Below are 23,525 nucleotides of genomic sequence, written 5' to 3' on the forward strand. Positions count from 1 at the left end.
ACCGTCGGATGGAGGAGAGGGTACGTGTTGAGATTTGCGCCTCTCTCGACTCCTCCCCGTTTGTTCTCTCGTGGACACGGATCACTCTGCCCGCGGATCACTCTGCCCGCGCCATCGTTTTGCTTATTCACGAACAATAAAACTTTTATATACGTGTTCTTAGCGATCTACTTTCTCCGTTTTATAATGTAAGTCATTCTAGTATTGCGCATAGATTCATTAACATCTATATGAATGTGGACAATGATAAAATGACTTTCATTATGAAACGAAGGGAGTAGAAGCAAAGACCGAAAAATAAACTTTGATAAAAAAGACCTTAAAATTAGCTCTAAATTTAAGGTTAAAAATTCAAATTTTAACTGGTAAGTATAAATATAAGTGAAAAGATGAGACCCTGCCTGCATTTTGCTGATGCAAATGCAGTGCCGAGCTGCGCCCAAAATAAACATTTAGAATGGAGCTTAATGTTTTCTAAGGATGCAAATGGGTAATTATGCTCTCCGTATGAAAATCTGTTTACTACTAGTTAATTTCCTATATGCTACTATAAAATTTGAAAGAAAAAAAAAAGCTACAAGTAGAATAAGAGGAAAAAAAAACCAGCTAACCCATCTCACTTAATCCCTAATATTTTCTAGAACAATGTTTTAGAAAACATCACATCACATTATAAATTGATTTTTTTATAGGGTAAGGGAGTAAACTCTACCGTTCTATCCGAGAATGTACCGCCCATATTACTTCGCTAGAGGCAACAGTACTTTATCTAGCTACAGTGAATGCTTCTGTCCTTAGAAGATCTGATCCACCCAACCTAATTCGTCCTAAAAAGGGCAACCTATGTCCAGATTCATTGTAGTATATTAGGTTGTCTTTTGTGGACTGGAGAGTAAGTCTATAGTAACTGCTAAAGGTCCCACAAAGATAGGTCTAGGTAAAAGTTTAAAAAATTGTAATGGATATTCTTCAGTTGAATGCCACTAATTAAGTTTCAAAAATTTAGGCCTTCTTTGAAATGCATTTTTATAGAGTTGAAATGAATAGTTTTGAAACTATAGGAATTGAAGAAGCATGAAAATATGACGGGAGTGCACGTTTAAAAAGAAATAATCAGAATCATAGACCAATTGTAGGAATAAAATATTTGGATGGAAAAAGATCGCACAATAATATTAAAGAAGCATAGTAATAGACATAGTAAACTATATCTATTTATTTGCCGATTTAATTCACTCGTGGACTTACATCCACCAAACTTAAGTTTGAAGCGAGTGAGTGCATTGGCATGAGCTATGATAGGTGGAGAGTCGATCGAGTGATGGCATTGCTTGAGAGCTGGCGGGTTCACAAACCATTAGGGATGAGTCTTCTTCATATTACTATATCTGACATGGGTCGTTCACACACACACACACACACACACAGATATATATATATATATATATATATATATATATATATATATATATATATATATATATATATATATATATATATATATATATATATATATATATATATAGTATATGGGACCCATATATGAGCCACTCAAAGTCAGAAGAAAGTAGCGCAGAAGATATGCTTCTGTCCGCTAGACGGAGGTATGATGGCTCGGCTCGAAGCGGGCTAGGTTTTTTGAGTTGAAGCTTGAGGATTTCCAGTTAACAGATCAACCATTCCTTTTCTAACGCACAAATACATAATGAATTATTCTTTATAAATATTACCGAGATAAGTCCTCACAAAAATAGAAAAAAAACACACATAACTTATGATTTAAAAAATAAAGTAAATAGATTAATATCTTTGATTTTCGGTGTATGACGCTATTAACTTTAGGCATACATTTAACATATTTAAATTTTTTTATATAGATATCCAAAATAAGTCATGTTTAAAGTAACTTCAGATAAAACACCTCAAGATAACAAATGATAATTATGTATTTTTTAAATAAAACAAATGATGTCCCAAAATTAAATGCCATCATACATTAGAAACCAAACCAAAACCAGAAGTAGTAAATACAACAGATACGATGACGAATGACGATTTCAAAAGAGGAAAAAGATACGGTGACATATACTCCTAGTACTTTACACTTTCGGGGTGTTTAGATATATGGGTGTAAAGTTTTAGCGTGTCACATCGGATATACGGACACACATTTGAAGTATTAAACGTAGACAAATAACAAAAAGAAATTATAGATTCCGCATGTAAACTGCGAGACGAATTTATTAAGCCTAATTAATCCATCATTAACAATTGTTTACTGTAGCACCACATTGTCAAATCATGGCACAATTAGGCTTAAATGGTTCGTCTCATAATTTACACGCAATCTATATAATTAGTTATTTTTTTATATTTAATATTTTATATATGTGTCCAAACCTTCGATGTGATAGGGTGAAAATTTTTGCCAGGATCTTAACACACCCTTTTGACAGCCAGGGTTCCACCCGGAAAAGAAAACGACGGGGGGCAAGAAATCCACCCGGAACCACGCACGGCACACGCAGGCCCCCTCTACCCAAATAAAACCTCACCCCCTCTCGCTTCGGGTGCGCGACCCTGTCTCCTCTCTCTCCGCCTCCAACCCCCACCTCCTCCTCTTCTCTCGTCTTCGCCGCCGCCACCGCCGCCGCTGCTATCCGCAACAGCCGCGCCGCCGCCGAAGACGACCCCAGAATGGACGGAGGCTCCGGGGGGCCGTACACCTCCCGCACGGCCGAGGAGGTCTTCCGCGACTTCCGCGGCCGCCGCGCCGGCATGATCAAGGCCCTCACCACCGGTAATCTCTCCCCCCGCCCCTCTCCCTCCCGCTTCCTTACTGTTAGCTTCCGGATTTGCGCTGTTCGGTCTCTCCCTGATGTCGCTGACGTGCCTCGTTGCTGCCCGGCTTGGGGCTGGTGTGTTGTTTTCTTTTTGTGTGTAGATGTGGAGAAGTTCTACCAGCTCTGCGACCCAGGTGAGTCACGCTCGATCTCTTCGCGTGTAGGGTTTCGGGCGCTGGAGCAACCGGTGTTGCTCGGGATGGGGCGTCGCGTTGCTCTGCTGGGAGTCTCGGAGCTAAATTTGGTTTGATTTTTTTTTGGCTGCTGTGCTCTGCGTTGGTAGTAGTAGGCTAGTAGCCCTGTAGCTTTCATCAATGCAGTGACTAATTGGGGCGTGATGTGTGTTTCGGGTTGTAGATTAGAGGCTAATATGGATTGCTTGCTGATCGAAATAGTATCAGTGGTAACTCTTAGATTTTTTTTGTTTGTTTGTTAGCTATTTATAATTCAGCATTTGCTGTTGTTAGGATATGGAGGAATTTGAGGAGAGTATCAATGTGGGGGGTAAATGGACTCTCCCACTTGCTGATTCTTGATTTTTTTTTTGGGCTGCTTTGTCTGATTCAAAGCTGTTTCCCAGTCAATGCAGTGTAGGGTCATCATCCATTTTTGAATTAGTTAGATGTTTTTACTGAAATTAGCTAGCCTTCTTGTGCCATTGCAAGTGTGAGGCCGCTTCATTTATGCTGCCTGTTAGTGTATGCAACCAACATTAACTTTCTTTCTTTGTCTTGCGTAGATTCTGCTTGCCTTTTGCATAACAAGTGCTGCCCGGACATAACTCTTATGTGTCTACTAATTCCTTTCATTCGAACAGAAAAGGAGAACTTGTGCCTTTATGGGTACCCTAATGAAACATGGGAAGTTACCTTGCCTGCTGAGGAAGTTCCTCCGGAGATCCCTGAACCAGCTTTAGGAATCAATTTTGCTAGGGACGGCATGAATGAGAAAGACTGGTTGGCACTAGTTGCTGTCCACAGTGATTCATGGCTACTGGCTGTTGCGTTTTATTTCGCAGCACGATTTGGGTTCGACAAAGAGGCCAGGTAAATTCAATGATTATCAAACTTTTTCTTGCAGAAAAATGTATGGATGTAGCTCCATGTTTTTTTATTGGATGCATTTATGTGGATTTCAGCTACAATTTAGTCTTGTACCTATAGAAATGTAAGCATGACTTAAGTACCTCATTGCTAGCTTCTGATTCTCATCTTAAGTTGTTGTGATTCTCCTCTCTTCAGTGTTTTTTTTATTTCTGTTGCAATGTTTAGATGTTCTCTCTTAGGAAAATACCCCATGAAAATTTATTTTGTTGAGGTTGACTCCTTGATCAGCTTAATCCTGCATGGCTGAAGAACAATTAACCCAACTGGACTTTTAACATCGTGGTAACTAAAAAAAATCACCTTGTTCATGTTTGATACTAGGAAAAAAGGTCACGCCAGAAATGGTAACAGCACATGCATTGACGCAGAGCATGTGCACTGACTTCCTATGTGCAGGCAGCCCTGTGTATGAATTTGTAGGAAGCTTTCTTTGCTAGAATGGCAGTAAACTTCAGAGAAATATTTGAAAGATTGCATCCATGGCCTAAATAAGTTTCCAGGCCAGCTGCATGGCATCATGTACTTGGTGAATGTGGCATGCTAGAGTATTCAAAGAATTTTGTTTTCTTTTTTCAATAATGTCAATCCATTGTAAGCATGTCCACTGTCCAGATAAGGGTTGTGGTTTGTAATGCCTTGACAGATAATGAAACTAGTCCCAGTTTCAGAATGCTCATCTCTAGGTCAAGTTCAAGAATCTTATGCCAAGAGGCAAAAGTGATGAAATCCAAGGCTGAATGAACAGCAATTTCACGAGCCAAAGTTTTGGTCACCCACATTATGGGTAAATTGTCTATCTGTTATTTTCTGGAATATTTTTGTTTGATATGGATAGTTCCACAGAAAATGGAAATATGCAGCTCAAACCTGCAGTTTGGTTCTGCATGCTTCAAAAATTTGTATGTGGCACACAATACAAAATAACCTCTCTTTTCTTTTTGCATAATGCACATATGAACAATTTTTTGTGCTAAAGTTTGCAGATGCACATGTTTTACATATATGAGTTTTTTAAGGTTTTTTTGAAGTGAACAAGTATACAAACCAAAATACAGACCAAAATAGGTTAATTCTACATACTCCCTCCGTCCCATAAAAAACCAGCCTAATACTGGATGTGACACATCCTAGTACTACGAATCTGGAGGCAGATTCGGCAGATTCGTAGTACTAGGATGTGTCACATCCAGTCTTAGATTCGTTTTTTTCGGGACGGAGGGAGTAGGAGCATAGTGTCCACTTCAGGGTTTTAAGATTGTGTACAGAGTTACAAAAGCTAGTGCATTCTTAGGGGCATGGTTTTTCTGTATATTCAAGCTGTTTACTTCTGATATGATGGCTGTACTTTCTTTAGTGTTGAAACTAGAAACACAAACAAAATCCTTTTATGGTAACAAACTGAACATAAGACGATAAGGCTGAAACAGTCTACACAAATGATGTGCACAGAAAGTGAATGTGCTGTACTGATAATTATCTAGATTCAGATAACTTGTTTGTTGTACTGATCATGCAATTCATTTGTCATTTATTTTAACAAGATCTATTCAGTTAAGTTTCTGTAGCTCAAAACAATCTTGAATCTTTCTTTTGCTTTAGTAGTTTAGTTACAAATTTCCTAATCACCTAATGCTATTGCTTGAGTAGTTATACATTGGGTGATCCCATTGGCTAGATTCTGGAGAGAGAAGCCAATAAGTTGCTACTTGCGTCAGTGATCTAGCTATCCTATAGTGGGTTTGTGGTCATGATAGTTGTGCTATTGAGACGAGTCCTACTTGATTACCTAAACAATATGACATCTCTTTCACCAAATCATATTCATCACATTCAACATTTGAGTGAAAACTTGGGTTTTTGGCATTCAACCATAAGTCCATAACCAAGTTCAGCTACATTTGGAGGTTATTACTTCCAGGTTTGGAATTTCTTCTCTAAACCTGCCAGTTTCATGGTGTTGATGGAAATTCTATGGATATATCTAGGTGGTCTGAGGTGTTTCTTTATGCATTGCAACGAAATACATGTAATCAATAGGCCATTAGTAGGAAAATGTGTGAACTTACAAATACACAAGTACGCAAGAAAAACAAAACAAAATTGCAGCCTGTCCAGTTTATATGAAGTTGAGGGTTAATGGGGTTCATTCCTCCTGCAGCAGAAGCTAAACTTGATCACAGCTTTATCCTTTTGCATAACATTTAGTAAATGTTAAAATAAATCATGAAATAATTATTAATTATACAATGGCATTTGGTTTGTGCACCCATCACTGAAATTCTACCAAACAGTGAGCAATGAGCATTATCCTGCTATTACTGGGAGTTTGGGATCCTAGAGCAATCCATATATGACCAAAAGGATCATAGAGTAAACAGTAGATGGTTTTTCTGTTGTGCTAACTAAACTTTGCCTTTATCACGTGCAATTTTTTTTGTACGTGCCATCTTTTTATGGGCATGAGAAAATCCATTTTTTTATGGAGAGGCTAAATTGAGTGCATTTTCATTCTGCAATTCAAGTCGTTTTGAAACATCTGCTATGTTTCTCTTACAGGAGGCGGCTCTTCAACATGATAAATAACTTACCTACAATATTTGAAGTTGTGACTGGCGCTGCCAAGAAACAGACCAAGGAGAAGGCGCCCAACAGTACCAACAAGCCCAACAAGCCCAGCTCAAAAATGGTATCTTCATATACTCTTTTGCTGCCTGCGGTGCAGCACAGCGCTTATAATTTTCTCTGTTTGTAGCAACCAAGACCAGAGTCTCATTCAAAGGCTCCAAAACCACCTGCACCCCCCAAGGATGATGATGAGAGCGGCGATGAGTATGCAGACGAGGAGGAGGAGGAGCGCGACAACACCCTGTGCGGATCTTGTGGAACAAATGATGGCAAAGATGAGTTTTGGATCTGTTGTGATAGTTGCGAGCGGTGGTACCATGGAAAGTGCGTGAAGATCACACCTGCTCGAGCCGAGCATATCAAACACTACAAGTGCCCAGATTGCGGCAACAAGAGGGCAAGGGCATAGAGACAAGCACAAACAAGCAGCAGTCGGAACGGAAACCAGCGCCAAATCGTTGAGATGTCTGCAGATATGGCCTAGCTTTGTAGCCCGTAGACTTGGTTTTCCATTTCAAATCAAAACACTGTTAATTTAATCGTGCCCCAGCTGTTCGTGTTGCTCTGACTTTAATTGTGCTTAAAACTCTTGGTCGCTGTAGTAATATTAGCTTCATTTCCCTGGTGCGGCTGCCTCTGCAGACATATGTCAAAGACGTTCTTGAATTGAAGGACTCTCTGACCATTGTTTCTTCACTGCCTAGTTTCATTCTAGTTCTTGATCTTGGCTTCTTTCTTGACTGCTATCCTCTTTCTAATTCTTAGCCAATATTTGAACTTGTTTGAAGTTTATATTGGTCAATTGAAGGTGGTATGACCTTATGAGCAGTTGACCACCAGGTTAGATGTAAATTTTCGCAGCATTGGATGAATGACATATGAAGTATGCAGTAAACATGACAATATAATGTGTGACAAGATAGAAGTGATATGAGGTTTTTATTGAGAATCGGGTGATCCAGATGTGTGACATCCTGGTCCAATTAAGATTTGACATGTGTGGCCCATGAGAGCTGTGTGCATATATTTAATACCACATTGCTAGTTTAAGCAAGGCTAGAACCAATTTATAAGGTTTTGTTCCTTTAACCATATCATTCTCTGGTTAACCTTTTTATACAAAGCGAATACGAAAATGTAAGTGAGGTGTTATATGTAAGTGGGCTTCAGTGGGCTTCCTCCAACCACATATTACTCTTTTATACAAAGTGAGAACGAAAGTATAAATGAGGTGGTAACTGTTGCATGGCATGTCTATGGAGTATCTTCAAAAGCCAGTGATCACTCTATCTTATCATAAGTATTCTCTTACTCCCTCTATCATTAAAAAAAATGTAATCTATGAATAAATCTAGACATAGCATAGTGTATGTCCAAATTCATCCTCATGATTGAGTCTATATCTTATCATAAGTACTCTCCTACTCGTGGCACGCTTTTCAAACCGCTAAACAGTGTGTTTTGTGTGAAAACTTTATATATGAAAGTTGCTTTAAAATATTACATTAATCCATTTTTCAAGTTTGTAATAATTAAAACTCAATTAATTGCACGTTATTACCACCTTGTTTTGCGTAAAACATTTAATATTTATCTTCATCTTCATCTTAAGGAGATTCAAACACCACCGGACCTCTATCTAAAAAAATATATAATCCTATGAATGAATCTGGACAGAGTTTTTTCTAATTCTATGAATGAAGAATGAATCTGGACATAGAGCACGTTCAAATTCATTCTTGTTATTGAATTTTTTACGAGATGGACGGAGTATATGTTATATCTCGATCTTATCGATTTAAAATTCAACTAGAAAACCAGTAATGACATGTTGACAACACATGCAGAGCATATTAGCATGTGAACGTAAAAACTACACAAAGCATGTGGAGTGTGGACTCACAATTCTGCACAAAACGAGTCAGAACCATCACTACAAGTCTACAACGCAGATGCTCTTGATAGTTGACGCTACAGGTTCAAGCACAACGAATGACTCAAATAAAGTAGGCAACAATTCAAGAACTGAGTTGGAAACAAACAGAGCTCTTCTTTATGGAAAAACTGGCATTTACAAACACCAACAGATTCGCGAAGTTAGCCGAAACAATGAAAGTAGAGTCGAAACAAAAACTAGGTCGGTCAATACATACACCGACGACTATATGGCGGATACCCGTCTCATTATACAGAGTACTAAATACAGATAGTGAGATAGATATACAAGAAGCTTGTTAGTCCAGTATTTTTTTTGGTTAGTTTCTCCTTCCTTCCCCGTCTTTCCATGAGTCAGCATACCCCATGATGTTGCACATCGCTCCTGCAGAACAGGTATAAATAAAACGAGTAAGAAAAATATGCTTAACGGTTCGGTAACAATGTTCATAGTTTCACATCAAGAGAGCACTAACCAAAGTTGAAGTACCCATCCATCCTGTCTCGCGCGGTGCATGCCAGGTACTTCACTTCGATATGGTTGATTTAGTTAAAGAAGTTCGCTGACTCACATAGGGCCCGAATTCGATGTATGAAAAAAAATTGTACCATCCATTCAACTATAACAAACGAATATTATTGGGTCATTGAGGTACTATTCCACACAACCGAGCTCGTCCAGGGTTAAGCAATGATTCTGACATTATCCATCCCTGCGAATCAGAAAATGAGTCGTTAGTTATGCCATACAACGAGAATCATGCCATGTTTTTGTCGGAATTGTTATTCACTAGTAGTTCAGCCCAAACCAGGTACAAAATGTAAATGATAAAGGTGGTGCGGTTTCACCTGTTCCCTCGCTTTCTTCTTGAAAACTCCATATGATGAAGTGACAATCTTGCAAGATTCAGCAATGTGTGGTATAAAGTCCATGTTCAGTGGGTTTGCATTTTGGTATGACCGATTGGAGTTCATCCGCTTCCGTGCATTCAAGTTAGCATGTGATGCATTAATAAAATGTAGTAATACATGTGCCTGTAAACCAAAACACATTTGATTAGGATGATATAATGCAAACAAATTTGACCAGTATGGCATTGCCAAAGTTGTTAACCTTGTTATCAATACTTACATGGAAAGCGGCTTTGAGAATATCATCTGGCTTTGCTTGGTCCTTGAGCAAAGCATATACCTTGTCCTTTGTTGGGTTATATGTAACAATGTACCTCTCATCCTACAATTAAAATATATCACAACTTCACACATGCCAATGCTCTATTGTGCTAATGAAGGAAAAGAACAGTCTAAGGACAAATACTAATAACATCATCGAGATAGTACCTCAAACAAAGGCCTTATGGCAACAAAAGAAGCAGGTTCCTGAAATGCCTCTCCAAATCTTGATCCTATAAGATCAAAATTGATTATAAAAAGGCTCTAAAATCTGCATGAATGAAAAAATACATAAAAATCTTTAATTATAGATGCAAACCTATTGCAACTGGCTGATGCCGCCATGGTGGATTAAATATAGTCTCCTGTGAGTTTCCTTCCTTCAATGAGGGAACATGTCCTGCATCAATAGATATGGAGAATCCAAATATTAGACTGAATACTGCAACTTTTCATGGACTTCTTTTAAAATGAATACAGTTCTTTGCGATATGTTGCTCAAGCAATTCCACATTCCACATTTTATTCAAACAATATGTGCAGATTGAATATTGATAAATGTCTTCAACTATGTCTGCCATTCATTCTTAAATCTATCTGTGGCATCCAGAACATTTAGTTGCGCCATCTGAACTTCTTAAGGATGATGCTTCACATTGTATTTCAAGGTGCAGCAGTATACACAACTACAAACTTTTCTCCTATTGCAAATTACAAAGTCTGAATGACTCTAGAAGTCAAAGTTGCATACCGCTCTTAATGAAGGAATCAACTGCCACAGTAAATCTTGCCGTGTTTAGAGTGTTCAGCACAACAGATCTCACCTGAGAATACATATAATATTTGATTGGTTAACCAATAACTTTTATCAGAATGATTTAATTATAAGAGCATCAAGAAAGTTCAAAAGCAAACCTCATGGTATGAACTAAGGAGATAGCCACAAGACAAGAAGGCAAATGAAGTCACCAATGATGGATTCCTCTTAGAAATTAAAATGCTCAAACCAGTTCCCAACTTCACACATAAAAAGACAGAAATATCAGTGAACTATTGAATGCAAATTTTCATATAAGTGCAGTACTGAATAAGACAAATTTTAGTAGCCAGCATACTATTAACATAAATGATGCCAGCAGAATATATAAGCTACATGTATGGTAACCAGACCAACAAGAAACAAAATGCAAAAGATGAATGATTACCAGATCAGCAATGTTCCCAACACTTTCTCCTTTGGCAGTGACATCTCCAATATTTTCTCCTTTTGCATATGCCTTGTAGATTGGTGTACGGGTCGAGGTTGATGTAACAGCAGCAACATTCTGAATGTAACAATTTCATCAAGTAGAACAATCTTCAGTACATTTGCAGGTACAAAAAGGGTTCATTACAGTAACTTTATCAAACAAGCCATATTAATGTTAGGACTCGTCACAGTAAACCGCTAGGTCAAACCTTAACAACATTTGCGATGCAAGCCATAGGTAGGAAAAGTTGAGGGAAAGCTGCCGTAGCTAACTCTATCCCAGCTCCTAACTCCATCAAGAGATCGCCAGAAAAGCGAAGCTGAAGTGAAAGTGTTTTCGATCAGTTTTTTGCATAGAGCAAAATAAAGCTCAAAATAATTGCAAAACATGGATTCCAAATATTGCACCTGCTTTAGGTCGTAGTCAAATTTCTTCCCTTGGCGGGCAAAAAGCATTTTTCCAACTCGGCCAGCTCCATCCTGTAGGAATGAAACTATCAGAGAATAGCACAATCACAAAAGGTTAATATGAACACATCAGCACTTAGAAACTAAATCATACTGAGTAGGTCACTGGTATCACTAAGGCACTACGCGCTAGGCAGGTAGCAGGGTGATATCTAGTCAGTGGGTACTGATAATGTTTAGTGCCACATCAACTATTAGTCAAGCTAGATAGCAAGCTAGGCAGGTTGAAGAAAGGCCATTCTTATTCTCTATGTTGTTCTAGCCAAAAACCATTTTTACCTTGAGTATCCAGTTGATAGCCACAGCTCCAGATGTTGCCCTACTTTGGGCAACTCCAACAGAGTTTAGCAAGGTTCTTGTCGTGAATACACCCATTGCTCCACCAAAGAAATGCTAAAAAGAGAAATAGTAGGGATTTAGCAAGATAATACAGTCAACAGTGATAATAATCCAAGTCATGTCCAGAAAATACACCTTCAATGCTCTCCATGTCATGTATGGGACATATGAAGGAGTGACACTATCCGGAAAGCCTTCAGGTACAACATATGACCTAATGAAGGACATTATTTCCTGCAACAGAAAAGTTTAAAAATCATTTCGTAGTTCATCACTCATTGCCATGTCATTCCAGAAGATCATAGCAGATGCACCTAATATTTTAGTAGAACAAACTAGGGGAAGAACATAACAGTTGGCACCAAGAGAATGTAAACAAAAGAAACAAGTGCTATTAAGAACCATCCAACGAACAAGTAGCTCTAAAGAGTCACAAGCATCACTTTTCTAAAAAAATTGCAACTTAGCTTCAACAGCAAAGGACCTCAACTAATAGCCATAAATCAAACATGGAGTAGCGCAAAACTACAACACCTGCAGTTCCCAAACTGAGACAAATTAAACCTGCAGACCCATGATAAGAATTTTAATCGCTGAACTGAAAAAAAAATTAAATCGTGGGTGAACAGCTTGTGAACCTGGGAAAAAATACATGAAAACATCCCCCTGAATTTCACTAATTGCCTCCACACAGCCAAAAACAGGCAAAAGCAAACGGCATAACTTTTAATTCCCGGGTTGTTTGTTAACAAATCAACACCACAGCCTACAATTCTGGATCCAATTTTGCATTGAAGGGTCAGAGCCAACAATTCTGGATCCAATTTTGCACTCAGGAGTCAGGACCAACAGAGCTGCAAATCTCACCCCCATCAAACACTACAACTGTTAACGAGAGAAAATCCGCTTAAACCATGCTTTTTCCGCATCCCATCAAACCAAACTAACTACAAATCAGGAGATGTTACCGCCCACGAAACATTCAATTTATCACCGAGGAACGAACCAATCGCCGAAACAACAACATAGCCATAAAAAAAAAGGACGAAAGAACGCATCATTTCACTCCAAATCAGATCTCCCTACGGGTGGGTCGCAACCATGGAATCGAAATCCCAACACCAAAAAACACCACGAATGCCACCAATCCCCATAGATCCCTACGGGCCTCACCCCGCCCTCACCTCGACGGGCGGCAGCGGCGACTGGAGCGGCACGGCCTTGAAGGTGACACCCATCGGCGACGCGGCCCCACCCCTCCCCCTCCCCCTCCCGCTCCCGCTGACCCTCCCGGCCTTCCCGGGGGACGCGCCCCCCTCCACCACGTAGCTCCACTTCCTCCCGTCCACCTCCTCCAGGCACAGCACCCCGTCCACCGCGACCGCCGGCGCGGGCGCCCTCGGCGGCAGCGCCGGGGCCTGCGGCGGCTCGGCCTCCCGCACGGCGACGCGCACCGCGTCCCGCACCGCCGCCCGCGCGTCCGGCGCAGGAAGCGTGACGGTCTGCGTGGCCGTCGCCGCCGCCGCCGCCGGCGGCCGCTTCATCCCCATCGCCGGCGCCATCTCCGGTGCGGCGGTGGGTGGGCGGCGCGCGCGCGAGAGAGAGAGAGCGGGTGAGATTTCGATGGGTGCGGCGAAACAGCGAGGCACTCGCTAGGGGAGAGAGAGAGCGAGGCTTTATGCCAGCCTCTTCTGTCACTGACGAGTGGGGCCGCGTCTTGGTGGGCCCACCTGTCAGTGGGATGGTGGGTAGTACGGGTGAGAGAGAGGTTATCGACCGCTATAAACATATTTTAATAATAAAATAAAAGATGTGAGAGAAAAGCAGCGGTAGCTAGTTGTAGCACGGACTCTAAAATATATGTGCGTATGACAAGTAGATTCAAAGTATTGATTGTGTACTTAGTATATATTATAGGTAAATATTGGAGTATGAATTAGCTATTAAATTAATTATAAATATTTTGGAACCAGTATAGAATTATACTAATATATTAAACTTTCTCTGATGGGTGGTCGTCGGCTGCTTGGCCTTCTGCCAGCTGGCGGGGAATGGCTACGCGTACAACCGGCGAGGCCGTGTGGTGGGGCCGGGGTTTTCTGGGCCCACCTGTCTGTCTCGTGCGGGTGGGAATAGTGGGGCGGGTGGCTGGGAATTGTTGATTGAATTGCTTTTGTTTTGATTTTTTTATGAGTATTGGATTTTTTGTGGAGTCAGACAGACAAATGATTTTTTTCCGCCAGATTTGTTCACAGCTGGGGGATGCTGTTTAATCACAGAGCATATGTCTTCCCTTTCAAAAAAAATTTAAAACACATCACATGTGGAATTTTGTACTTTTGTCGTGCCTTTCTCGCTTAAAAAAAAAGGCATTTTTGGATCTGATCTTCATGACCTGGCCGGTGCATCTTCTATCCATAAATTTCCTGAGACGCATTCTGTGATTTTTGACCTGCTGGACGACAGGACGTAATAAGTTGGATATGATCATAAGAATCATTCTGTTTTTTTTAAAAAAAAAACATAGTAAAAACACATGTACTCACAACGTGCGCATAGGGTGTATATACGCACACTTTATCTCTATTAGCACTTTCAAAAGACTAGATCAGCATATCTTGATATCGATGAAGTCATTGTAGACGTCTTGTTGTCGATGGATACATTTTACACCACTCAAAAAAAAATTAGCAATAAATACGAGCGCTCGTGTCAAATCTATAATTTAAACTTGGGTCAGATTGGTTCCACCACCAGAAAGGTTTTGCAGGGGACATAAACCACGACACTTTTTTTTATTTGTTTTTTTAGAACTCAGAACAATGCTCAAATCCATTTATGATTGTAGCAAAATACAGTTGAAATCCCCCGGATAAATGAGGATTGATGCTCCATTCTTTTTTTCAACTCCAAACCATAATTTTATTACTTTTTGTTAATACATTTTTAAAACTATTAAATGGTATATTTAAAAAATCAAATAAGCCTGAAGTTTATATAGTAATTAATATTTTTAAGTATTTATGCGCGAAGGCATACCTAGTTCTACCCATCGTCGTTTAGGGAGCTTAAGATTTTGAGAAACAGCTGGTTGTTAGCCAACTTATGAGAAACTTATGTGAATCTGGAAAAGTTGGGTTTCCCAGCTTTTAACTTCTAGTTTATTTTATGGAAAAGTTGTACTATTTGGGAGAGCTTCTGATTATAAAAGTAGCTGTTGCAGCTAAAAGCTCCTAAAACATCAGACCCTTAAACAACTAAGCCGGACAAATTTGATCAAGGGAAAGGAAGAACAAATTTCAACTGTGTGCGCGCGCGGCTGTACCACCCAAAACGGATGGGCATCCCTTTCCAGCAGATTCCACGAGATCGTGGGCGCCGCTGCCGGCCGATCAGATACCCACCCCTACACGTACGTACCCCAATCTTCCTCCCGCCGTGGGGGGCCAACCATCCCGCTGGCTTTCGCTCGCTCGGCTTCGGCGGCCAACCGATGGACATGGACCGGCCCCGCCGTGGACGGCGGCGAGCCGAGCCAAGCCAACCGGGGACTCGGGAGGGATCGCGCGCCTTGATCTTTTCTCCGTCCTCGCTGCGGTGCGTTGCTGGGCGGTCGTGTGGCTGCAGATCTTTTTTATGTCTCGGTCGTCGGCCGGGATCACCGTCCGTCCGTCTCGATCGGATGGATGGGTGGATGGAGCGGCGACAGAACGTGGGTGGGACGGGTGCCCAGCCCACCCGGCGCCGTGGGGTCGTTGTCGAACGTAGCCGTAGGTAGAAGTTGGTTCCGTCGTCGGCAGCCTACGCGGTAACGGCAAAACCTTCGACACCAAGGCTGAATTCGGGCTCCTGACATGGAGAAACAAAGCAAAAAAATTACCATAATATTGATCAGTACTGGTTAAAAAACTTAAAAATAGATTAATATGATTTTGTAAACAACTATAATATAAAAAATCTTTTGTAAAAAATAAACCGTTTAGCAGTCTGTAAAGCATGCACACGGAAAACGAGGGAGGAGAGTTGGGAACTCTAAGGCCATGTTCTCCATTCCCGGTTCCCAACCGGAGGAGTACGTACGGAAAACAGAGCGGTCCATTAGCGTTTGATTAATTAAGTATTATCTTTTTTTCAAAAATGGATTAATTGGATTTTTTAAGCAACTTTCGTATAGAAACTTTTTGCAAAAAATCACGCCGTTTAGCAGTTTGAAAAGTATGTGCGTGGAAAATGAGGGAGATGGGTTGGGAAAAGGGTGCCGAACACCCCCTAAGAAAAGAACTCAGCCCAAATGACCAGTAGTAGAGTACTATTATACATACGATCCAATTGTACATCATGTAATCCCTCCGTACTCGCAAAGGAAGTTGTTTAGGATAATGTTTAAGTCAAACCTTAAGAATATAAATCATAAATAACTCTTAAGTTGTTGAGTTTGAAAATATAAAAATTATATGAATATATTTGTCTTGAAAAGTACTTTCATAAAATTATACATATATCACTTTTCAATAAATATTTTTATAGGAAAAAGAAGTCAAAGTTGTGTTTTGAAGACCGTGTCGCTGTCCAGAACGACTTTCTTAATTAAAGACATGCAACTATAGATCAATCAAAGAAGAGTGTATTCCTATGCACAACAGTCGTATACGAACGTTAATCAAATTCAGTGTATACAATCATTAATCAAATTTAGTCGTACTTGATTCGGACAGTTAGGTTGTATATATAGCAATTTTCCCACTAGTACTGTGCTCAATCAGTAATTGCTGCCCCCCATACGACACATCATATTTGCTGTTTGGTTCACTCCTAAACTTTATCAAAGATTATCACACCTCTCGTGTTAGACAATTTTGATCATGTTAGTTCATTATTTGGTTCACGATTATACTTGTGATAAGATTTGTTTTCACATATTTCATAGTCGCACATGTCTTCAACTAAAAAGGTGTGACACACCACCCTTGTTTTGCTAGCAAAAATGTGGTTTACTTTTCGTTTGTTATAACCCAGCTAAAGTGTGGTAAAAATTATGGTAATTGGTGACAATGTTAGTATAGAATACGAAAAACCCACCACATTTCAAGTGTGTTCTCAAGAACTTTTTTTGCTATTTTCTGTTTCTATATGGAGATTTTTCTAAACTGCTGAATGGTGTATTTTTACAATAATTAATATTTGATTAATTATGGCTTGTTTCGTTTCACATGCCATAAAAAATTTCATCCTAAAGGATGAAACGAACTAAGGTTGTGTTCGTTCAAGGAGGATGGGAACTAATCCCTCCCGTACGTAAAACGATGTGGTCCATTAGCGTACGATTAATTAAGTATTAGTTTTTTTTCAAAAAAGATCAAAATATAATTTTCTTAAGCAACTTTCGTATAGAAACTTTTTGCAAAAAAACACTTTTTGCAAAAAAAAACACACCGTTTAGAAGTTTGAAAAGCGTGGCATGGAAAACAAGAGGGGAGTTGGGAACCTCTGAAAACGAACGCAGCATGTCTTATTGATATTTAAAAAAACTAAGAAAATAGCAAAATAGCAAGTTATATTGTCTTATTAGACGCAATTAAGAAAGCATTACGAGTGTTCATGACTTTACGTGATTGCGTCTCCTGTATGTGTAATAAAAAAAACTGACATGTTCTTTCTGTCTAGGATATCGGAGTTCTTCTTTTTTTTTAAAAAAAAAAACTTCTAGGGTGTCGGAGTAAAGTGTGTGAATTTGCAAATAGACAAGCAGGGGAGTCCGTCTTTTATGTAACTTCGCCTAACATAACCATCTTCGTGCTGCCTAGTATACTATGCTAACAATGGTGTGTTCCTATCGGGTGATGTGCATACTATAGTGGCATATCTGAGGAGCATCTTTGCTTAAAAAAACAAGAAAAAAAACATGCCTCCCAATCACTATATGGATCTAGTCAGCGTTTTAGATCAAACACCAGCATCTGGTCAGCATTAAAACAATTGTTGCACATTGCCTTCCGCTCCGTGCCACCGAGCTCATCGGCACGCAGGCCAAGGGTAGGGGGCCGCTGGCCGTGGGAGGAGAGGAGCAGCGGCGAATCTAGGATGAAAATATAGATGGGGCTCTATGATAATGTCTTAATACAATATCTTCATGTATCCGTGATCTATGTCAATAAAATTTTCAAATCATAAGCGGATAAGGTAAAAAGAACACACGGTGGATCAGAGAGACCTGAAAAATATTGGAAGATATATAGGCACCGGATTCAGCTACAGACTGCAACATTACAACTGCACCAAGGGTAAAAATGATCCATGATTTGATGATCACAAATGATCCTATCGGCTAGCAATAAAGAGCATATTAATGATAGATACGCATCGTTGCATAGCCCTGCAGCCAACCAGCATCACCACTTAGTTGCTTGCTTGCTCCTGTAAATTTTTCCAGCGCTGTGAACAAACTCATACATTAATATTAGGTCTTGATCCTGCAGCTAGAGCTAGGGCTGGCACACCGACTAGCCCCAACGGTGGATTCACCACTGGAGAGGAGAGGCAGGCCGGCACCAAGGTCCCCGTGACTGTCGCCAGCCATCCTCGATCGCAGCGAAGCCTCAACTTCTTCACAAGAACTGTCGTCTTAGAGCAACGAGATCCGTGACAGTAGTAGCGGCAGCCCGTCGCCCCACTCCGCCGGGGAGCTCAACCATGACGAGCAGTGAGCCCTCGTCTACTGTCGGATAGTGGGGAGGAGATGGGATTGTTGATGTGGACATGGATGTGGTCGACAGCAGCAAGTAGAGACGGAGGTAGGGCGCAGAGAGGAAGCTGGCAGTGGCAGGCCATCCGGCGGCGGGATGTCCAAAGGGGATCGGGGCCATGGAGTGGATTCAGTGGGGAGGGGAGAGATTTTATATTACTTTTCTTGCTTTTGGGTGTTGATTGCAAATTTTGGAGTACTATGTAAATTGTAAACTAAAAGAGATTAAAATGCAAAATGTTTATAAGTCCCACCATAGATTTTCTAAACCACACCTTTGCACTGTGAGTGTGGTGTCCTTTGAAGGTTTCTAATCTATCCTACGTGGCAGCTGAGGCCTAGCAAATACTTGGTCGCATTGTTATTGCCTTTACACTCTCCAATGGTGATGGCTTTGGCCAAGTTCGATAAATCTATTTAGTTTCATTACCTTTGTAAGTAGTATATGTTCTTGGAACTCAGCTAAATTTTAGTTTTATAACAGAAAATTTTAGCGTAGTTTGCATTTTGCACCTATAGTCTAGGCAAGGCAAATTTTGTGTAAACGGAATTACTTTACTAGGTTTCCACCAAACCTATGGTAAACACCTCTCTCAAAAAAACCGGAGACGAAGAATAGGATATCTCAACCTGGATTTTTCACATTTTGGTCCTTTTAAAAAACTTATTTCGCAAATAGACCCCTGGAAAAACTTATCCCAGAAATGGTCTTTTTTGGGGCGCCAGCCTCTCTGGCGCCCCCCTGCCGACGTGGCGGGGCGATGCTGAGGTGGCTAGGGGAGCGCGCCAGAGTGGCTGGCGCCCCCCCCCAAAATTTTTTATTTTTCTTTTATTTGTTTAATACTTTTTTTCACGCTTAGGGACACACAAGAACCAACCATAGAAAAAATAAACTCAAATGGACGTAATATGTGACCTGTAGAATTTTTTCTCTCCTCTTCTCTCTTTCCGAACTAGTGCAGAGGAGAGAGATGTGCAACTTTTTTATTTTTATTTTATTTTTTTGATATTTTTTTCACACTTAGGAACTCACAAGAACCAACCATATAAAAAATGAACTCAAACGGACGAAATATGTGGCATGTGAAATTTTCCAAAGCTCTACCGAAAAACTTCTCTCCTCGAAAACACAATCTTGCAAGCGGAATTTGGAGGTTTTAATATCGCTGAACCCGGTGAAGCGCCGGCGAAGTGGGGAGAATCGGATGTAACTTTTTCTGTAGATGTCCGTGGATATATTATTTGCCTGATTTTGAGTCCGTATGAGAAAGTTACGCCTATTTTAATAAATGACACCCGAATGACTCTTTGGGAGAGCTTTGGAAAATTCTAGAAGTCACATATTTTATTCGTTTAAGTTTATTTTTTCTACGGTTGGTTCCTGTATTCTCCTAAGTGTGAAAAAAATATCAAAAAAGTAAAATAAAAATAAAAAACTACATCATTTCATGTGGTTAGAGATTAAGTAATTTCATATAGTGGTAGAGTGCATTATGTTTAACATGCTAAAGGAGTTATGGTCTAATTTTGATGAAGGTGCAAAGTAGGCTAAGTGGTATACTATTTTCGGATATCTAGCTAAATGGTATATTCCGTTCGAGTTTATTTTTTTTTCTCTAGTAGTTGGTTGTATCGTGATCCTAAGTGCGAAAAAACATCCGAAAAAATAAAACAAAAATAAAAATGTTGCAACTATATATAGAGAAATAGGAATGGAGGCGAGGGGTGGGCCGTGGGGGGGAGGGGGGCGGCGCCAGCATGGCTGGCGCCCTCCTCCCTAGGGCGGCGCCAGCCATGTTGGTGCCCTCCTCCTGCCACGTCGGCTCGCGTGTGCCATGGTGGCAGGAGGACGGCGCCAAAGAGGCTGGCGCCGTCGCGCCAGCCACTCTGGCGCCCCAAAAAGGACTATTTCTGGGATAAGTTTTTCTAAGGGTCTATTTGCGAAATAAGTTTTTTAAAAGGACCAAAATATGAAAAATCCAGATATCTCAACTGTCAAGGCTCTGAGTTTGTGATTTTCCTTTTTTTTTTAGACACGGAATAAATATGCAGGAGCTATTAAGACTTGAGATATCATTGCTAAGTTCGTGATTCCTTTCATTATTTGGCATCCTTCCGGTGCAGTTTGGCCTATATTTCTTTTTTTTTTCATGCAAATCACGTGGTGATGAATAAATCTGCATTTCTCAGAAGAACGATAAATTGTCTTTTATCAAGCATCAATTTGGAAGCCTTAAAAAGAATCAAGATGAGCGAGGTCAAATTAATGCTTTGAATGCTGGACGATCGCTTTCGATGCAGGAGTGCGTCAACATAGGGGTGCTTAATTTCCTGCCACGAGCAAATCATTCTTCTTGCGCATTAAGCACGTTGTTGCTAATGCTAGCTAGCTTGCTCCATTGGTTTATGGTCGTACTCGTACCTAAGCCAAAGCCGGCCAGTTCATCTTAAATGATACTTCCTCTGTATGTATTTTAATGTATAACGCCGTTGACTTTTTAACCAACGTTTGACCATTCGTTTTATTCAAATTTTTTGTGCAAATATAAAAATGTTTATGTCATGCTTAAAGAACATTTGATGATAAATCAAGTCACAATAAAAGAAATAATAATTATATAATTTTTTAAATAAGACAAATGGTCAAATATTAAATAAAAAGTCAATGGCGTCATATATTAAAATATGGAGGTAGTAATTAGGATGTGATATCAATCGGTCCTGCTTGGGATTTTAATTGATATTCTCTTTTAATTTCTGGACCAAGTGCAGCGTTGATGCAACATATGAAAGCGCCCAAATATATATAGTACAATGCTGTCCTGAATGCAAATGATACAGAACTAATATTCCATTTGATTCGGCGTGTTTTTCGAGCATCATTTTTATTATTCTTAATGGTCATTGATGACGATAGCTACAGTACTTTGGATGGAATTGCAAACCGGAGTTATTGCTTGACAGCAGTGTATTAACTGAGAATTCAGTTAAAACTAAAGCACTAGAAGATCCATTGGCAAGCCATAATCAGTGATGAATCTATGAAAAAAAATAGTAGGGGGTCTGAATAAATAAGACAAAACTATATCTCTTCCTTCTTATGTAATGCATTGCAAAAAATTTAGTAGGTGCTTTCATGATCCTATTGCTAGTAGTGAATACTTAAGCCCCTGCCACCCCATGCTCAATCTACCATTGGCCGTAAGTATATATAAAAACCATGTCACAGTCAATACTCAAAACAAATGGGTAAAAGATAATAAGAGAAAAGATTCCTTTTTAACTCTTTTCGCTCTAAGATATAAAACATCCTTGATTCCAGTAAAATCAATATATATATTTAAAAAGTTTAACTAGTAATTGAACTACCCATATGAATATTCAATGTTATCATTAATATGTGTTTAGTTTTTTTTTGAAATACAGTACATACACATTTCATTTAAGTTTATTTCAGAATTTGATTTTATATCGCTAAGAACACACATATAAAATCATTATAAACTTTTTTACATGTTATAAAAGTTAGTCGATATAGCAAACAACGACTAATCTTCTCGATCACTTCAGTTATTAATAACCCAAGAGCATGTAAGATGATGACACGAAAATACATGACATTTGTTAGCATAGTTTAGTCGAAGCCTACATCTACAGGACTTTGATTATGTGCGCTTCTTTCCGATCCAACATATTACAACGTTGACATCGTCAGTAAGCGCTACCTCTTTGCATATGTTAAGTCGTTATGCGATTATAACATGTTTGACTCTCTATTTAAAAGATATTTTAGGATAGAGTTCAGCTCTTACTTTACCCTAAAACCATTACAACTTTAAGTCATATGAGCTGCAACGGTTTATAATCAACCGGATGAAATGACAATGCCGTATAATTTTAAAAACCATGTAAAATACGTACATGCTTATTTTAAAATGGAGTAGTAGTTTAAGAAAATAGAAATTCAAAAAGGCACATAGCTTTTTTTAAAGGGACTACCTATACATTTGTCGACAAATTTTCTCTTAAAAATTTGTCAAATGTAAATACAATATAATTGTACTGTAATTACACTGTAACTTACAATAATTATACTGTAACTGTACTATAACAACACGGTAACTATAATAATTACACTGTAATTTACATGTAATTACACTGTAAATATAATAATTACACTGTAATTACAGTATAACTACACTGTAACTATAATATAACTTGCATATAAGTGAGATGTAACTTTAGAAAACTTATGTTTGGCACTGCCTACGTGAAAGAGGGATTACGAACTCGCAATGTATGTTTGTACGTTACGTGCGGAGGCCATCATTCATGCATGCATGTTCGGCTATGCCCTGCCGCTTTATCTTTGCCCTTTGTCTGTCATCTAGACATCTACGCGTGCATGAGCCACACCTGTGGCCAGCGGCCGGCGAACGTCGAAAGAAACAAATTAAAGCGTCGACATAAAAGCACGAATCCCGAGGTTCATCAAGCGGTTCAAAAATCGACAAATTCTGAGGAAGAAATTTGTCAACAGATTTATAGCAAAACCGTTTTTAAAAGAGAGATGGTGAAACAATGCCACGACGAAACCACATCTTTCCAAAGAAAAACTGCCACGTAGAATTAACCGTCCACACTTATATTACTGGTCACCGTGACAAATATACGTGTTATTGGCAGCGCCTCACATCATGTTTAGTACTCCTAGTGAAACAAACAAAAATGACCAAAGAAGAACAAAATTGAATGGCCGAATTTCCAGGCACCACCCAATCCTTTATACGAGTCACTGTCAGAGAAATTCGGTGAAAACGATTTTTGTTTTCTCCGGCTTCGATTATTCGGAGGCCATCTTAAAAGCCGGGACGTTGTTAGTTGAACCTCCTACTATTTCTGCCGAACTTGGTCGGCAAGGAGAGGCGCTGACGTGGCAGTGGATGGGATGGGGCCCACCTCGCTGACCAATGCTGTGCCAGGGTGCAATTCCCTGCTCCCAAGTTTTGGATATCTCAAGATAAAGTGTACGAGTCAAAAAGGAA

General features: G+C 39.7%; 2 protein-coding genes across 2 annotated transcripts; one reads left to right on the forward strand and one right to left on the reverse strand.

The window, feature by feature from the left end:
- The first annotated feature begins 2,576 nt into the window (after positions 1-2,576).
- LOC4338816 (PHD finger protein ALFIN-LIKE 5-like) lies at positions 2,577-7,311 on the forward strand. Its single transcript, NM_001420515.1, has 5 exons — positions 2,577-2,800; positions 2,945-2,977; positions 3,661-3,889; positions 6,506-6,635; positions 6,702-7,311. Exons 1-5 carry the CDS (start codon positions 2,698-2,700, stop codon positions 6,981-6,983), a joined length of 777 nt encoding a protein of 258 aa, NP_001407444.1. The 5' UTR covers positions 2,577-2,697; the 3' UTR covers positions 6,984-7,311.
- Positions 7,312-8,600: 1,289 nt separating this feature from the next.
- Positions 8,601-13,389, reverse strand: LOC4338817 (protein root UVB sensitive 6). Its single transcript, XM_015785227.3, has 14 exons — positions 12,923-13,389; positions 11,874-11,972; positions 11,679-11,792; positions 11,340-11,411; positions 11,141-11,251; positions 10,888-11,007; positions 10,598-10,699; positions 10,434-10,506; positions 10,002-10,082; positions 9,851-9,915; positions 9,642-9,743; positions 9,359-9,544; positions 8,986-9,222; positions 8,601-8,894 (listed from the first exon to the last, which is right to left on the reverse strand). The coding sequence occupies exons 1-13, from the start codon at positions 13,298-13,300 to the stop codon at positions 9,154-9,156; spliced, it is 1,572 nt and encodes a 523-aa protein (XP_015640713.1). The 5' UTR covers positions 13,301-13,389; the 3' UTR covers positions 8,601-8,894; positions 8,986-9,153.
- Positions 13,390-23,525: the final 10,136 nt, after the last annotated feature.

The sequence above is a fragment of the Oryza sativa genome, chromosome 5 (assembly GCF_034140825.1).
Source record: "Oryza sativa Japonica Group chromosome 5, ASM3414082v1".
In the NCBI taxonomy this organism is placed as follows: domain Eukaryota; kingdom Viridiplantae; phylum Streptophyta; class Magnoliopsida; order Poales; family Poaceae; genus Oryza; species Oryza sativa.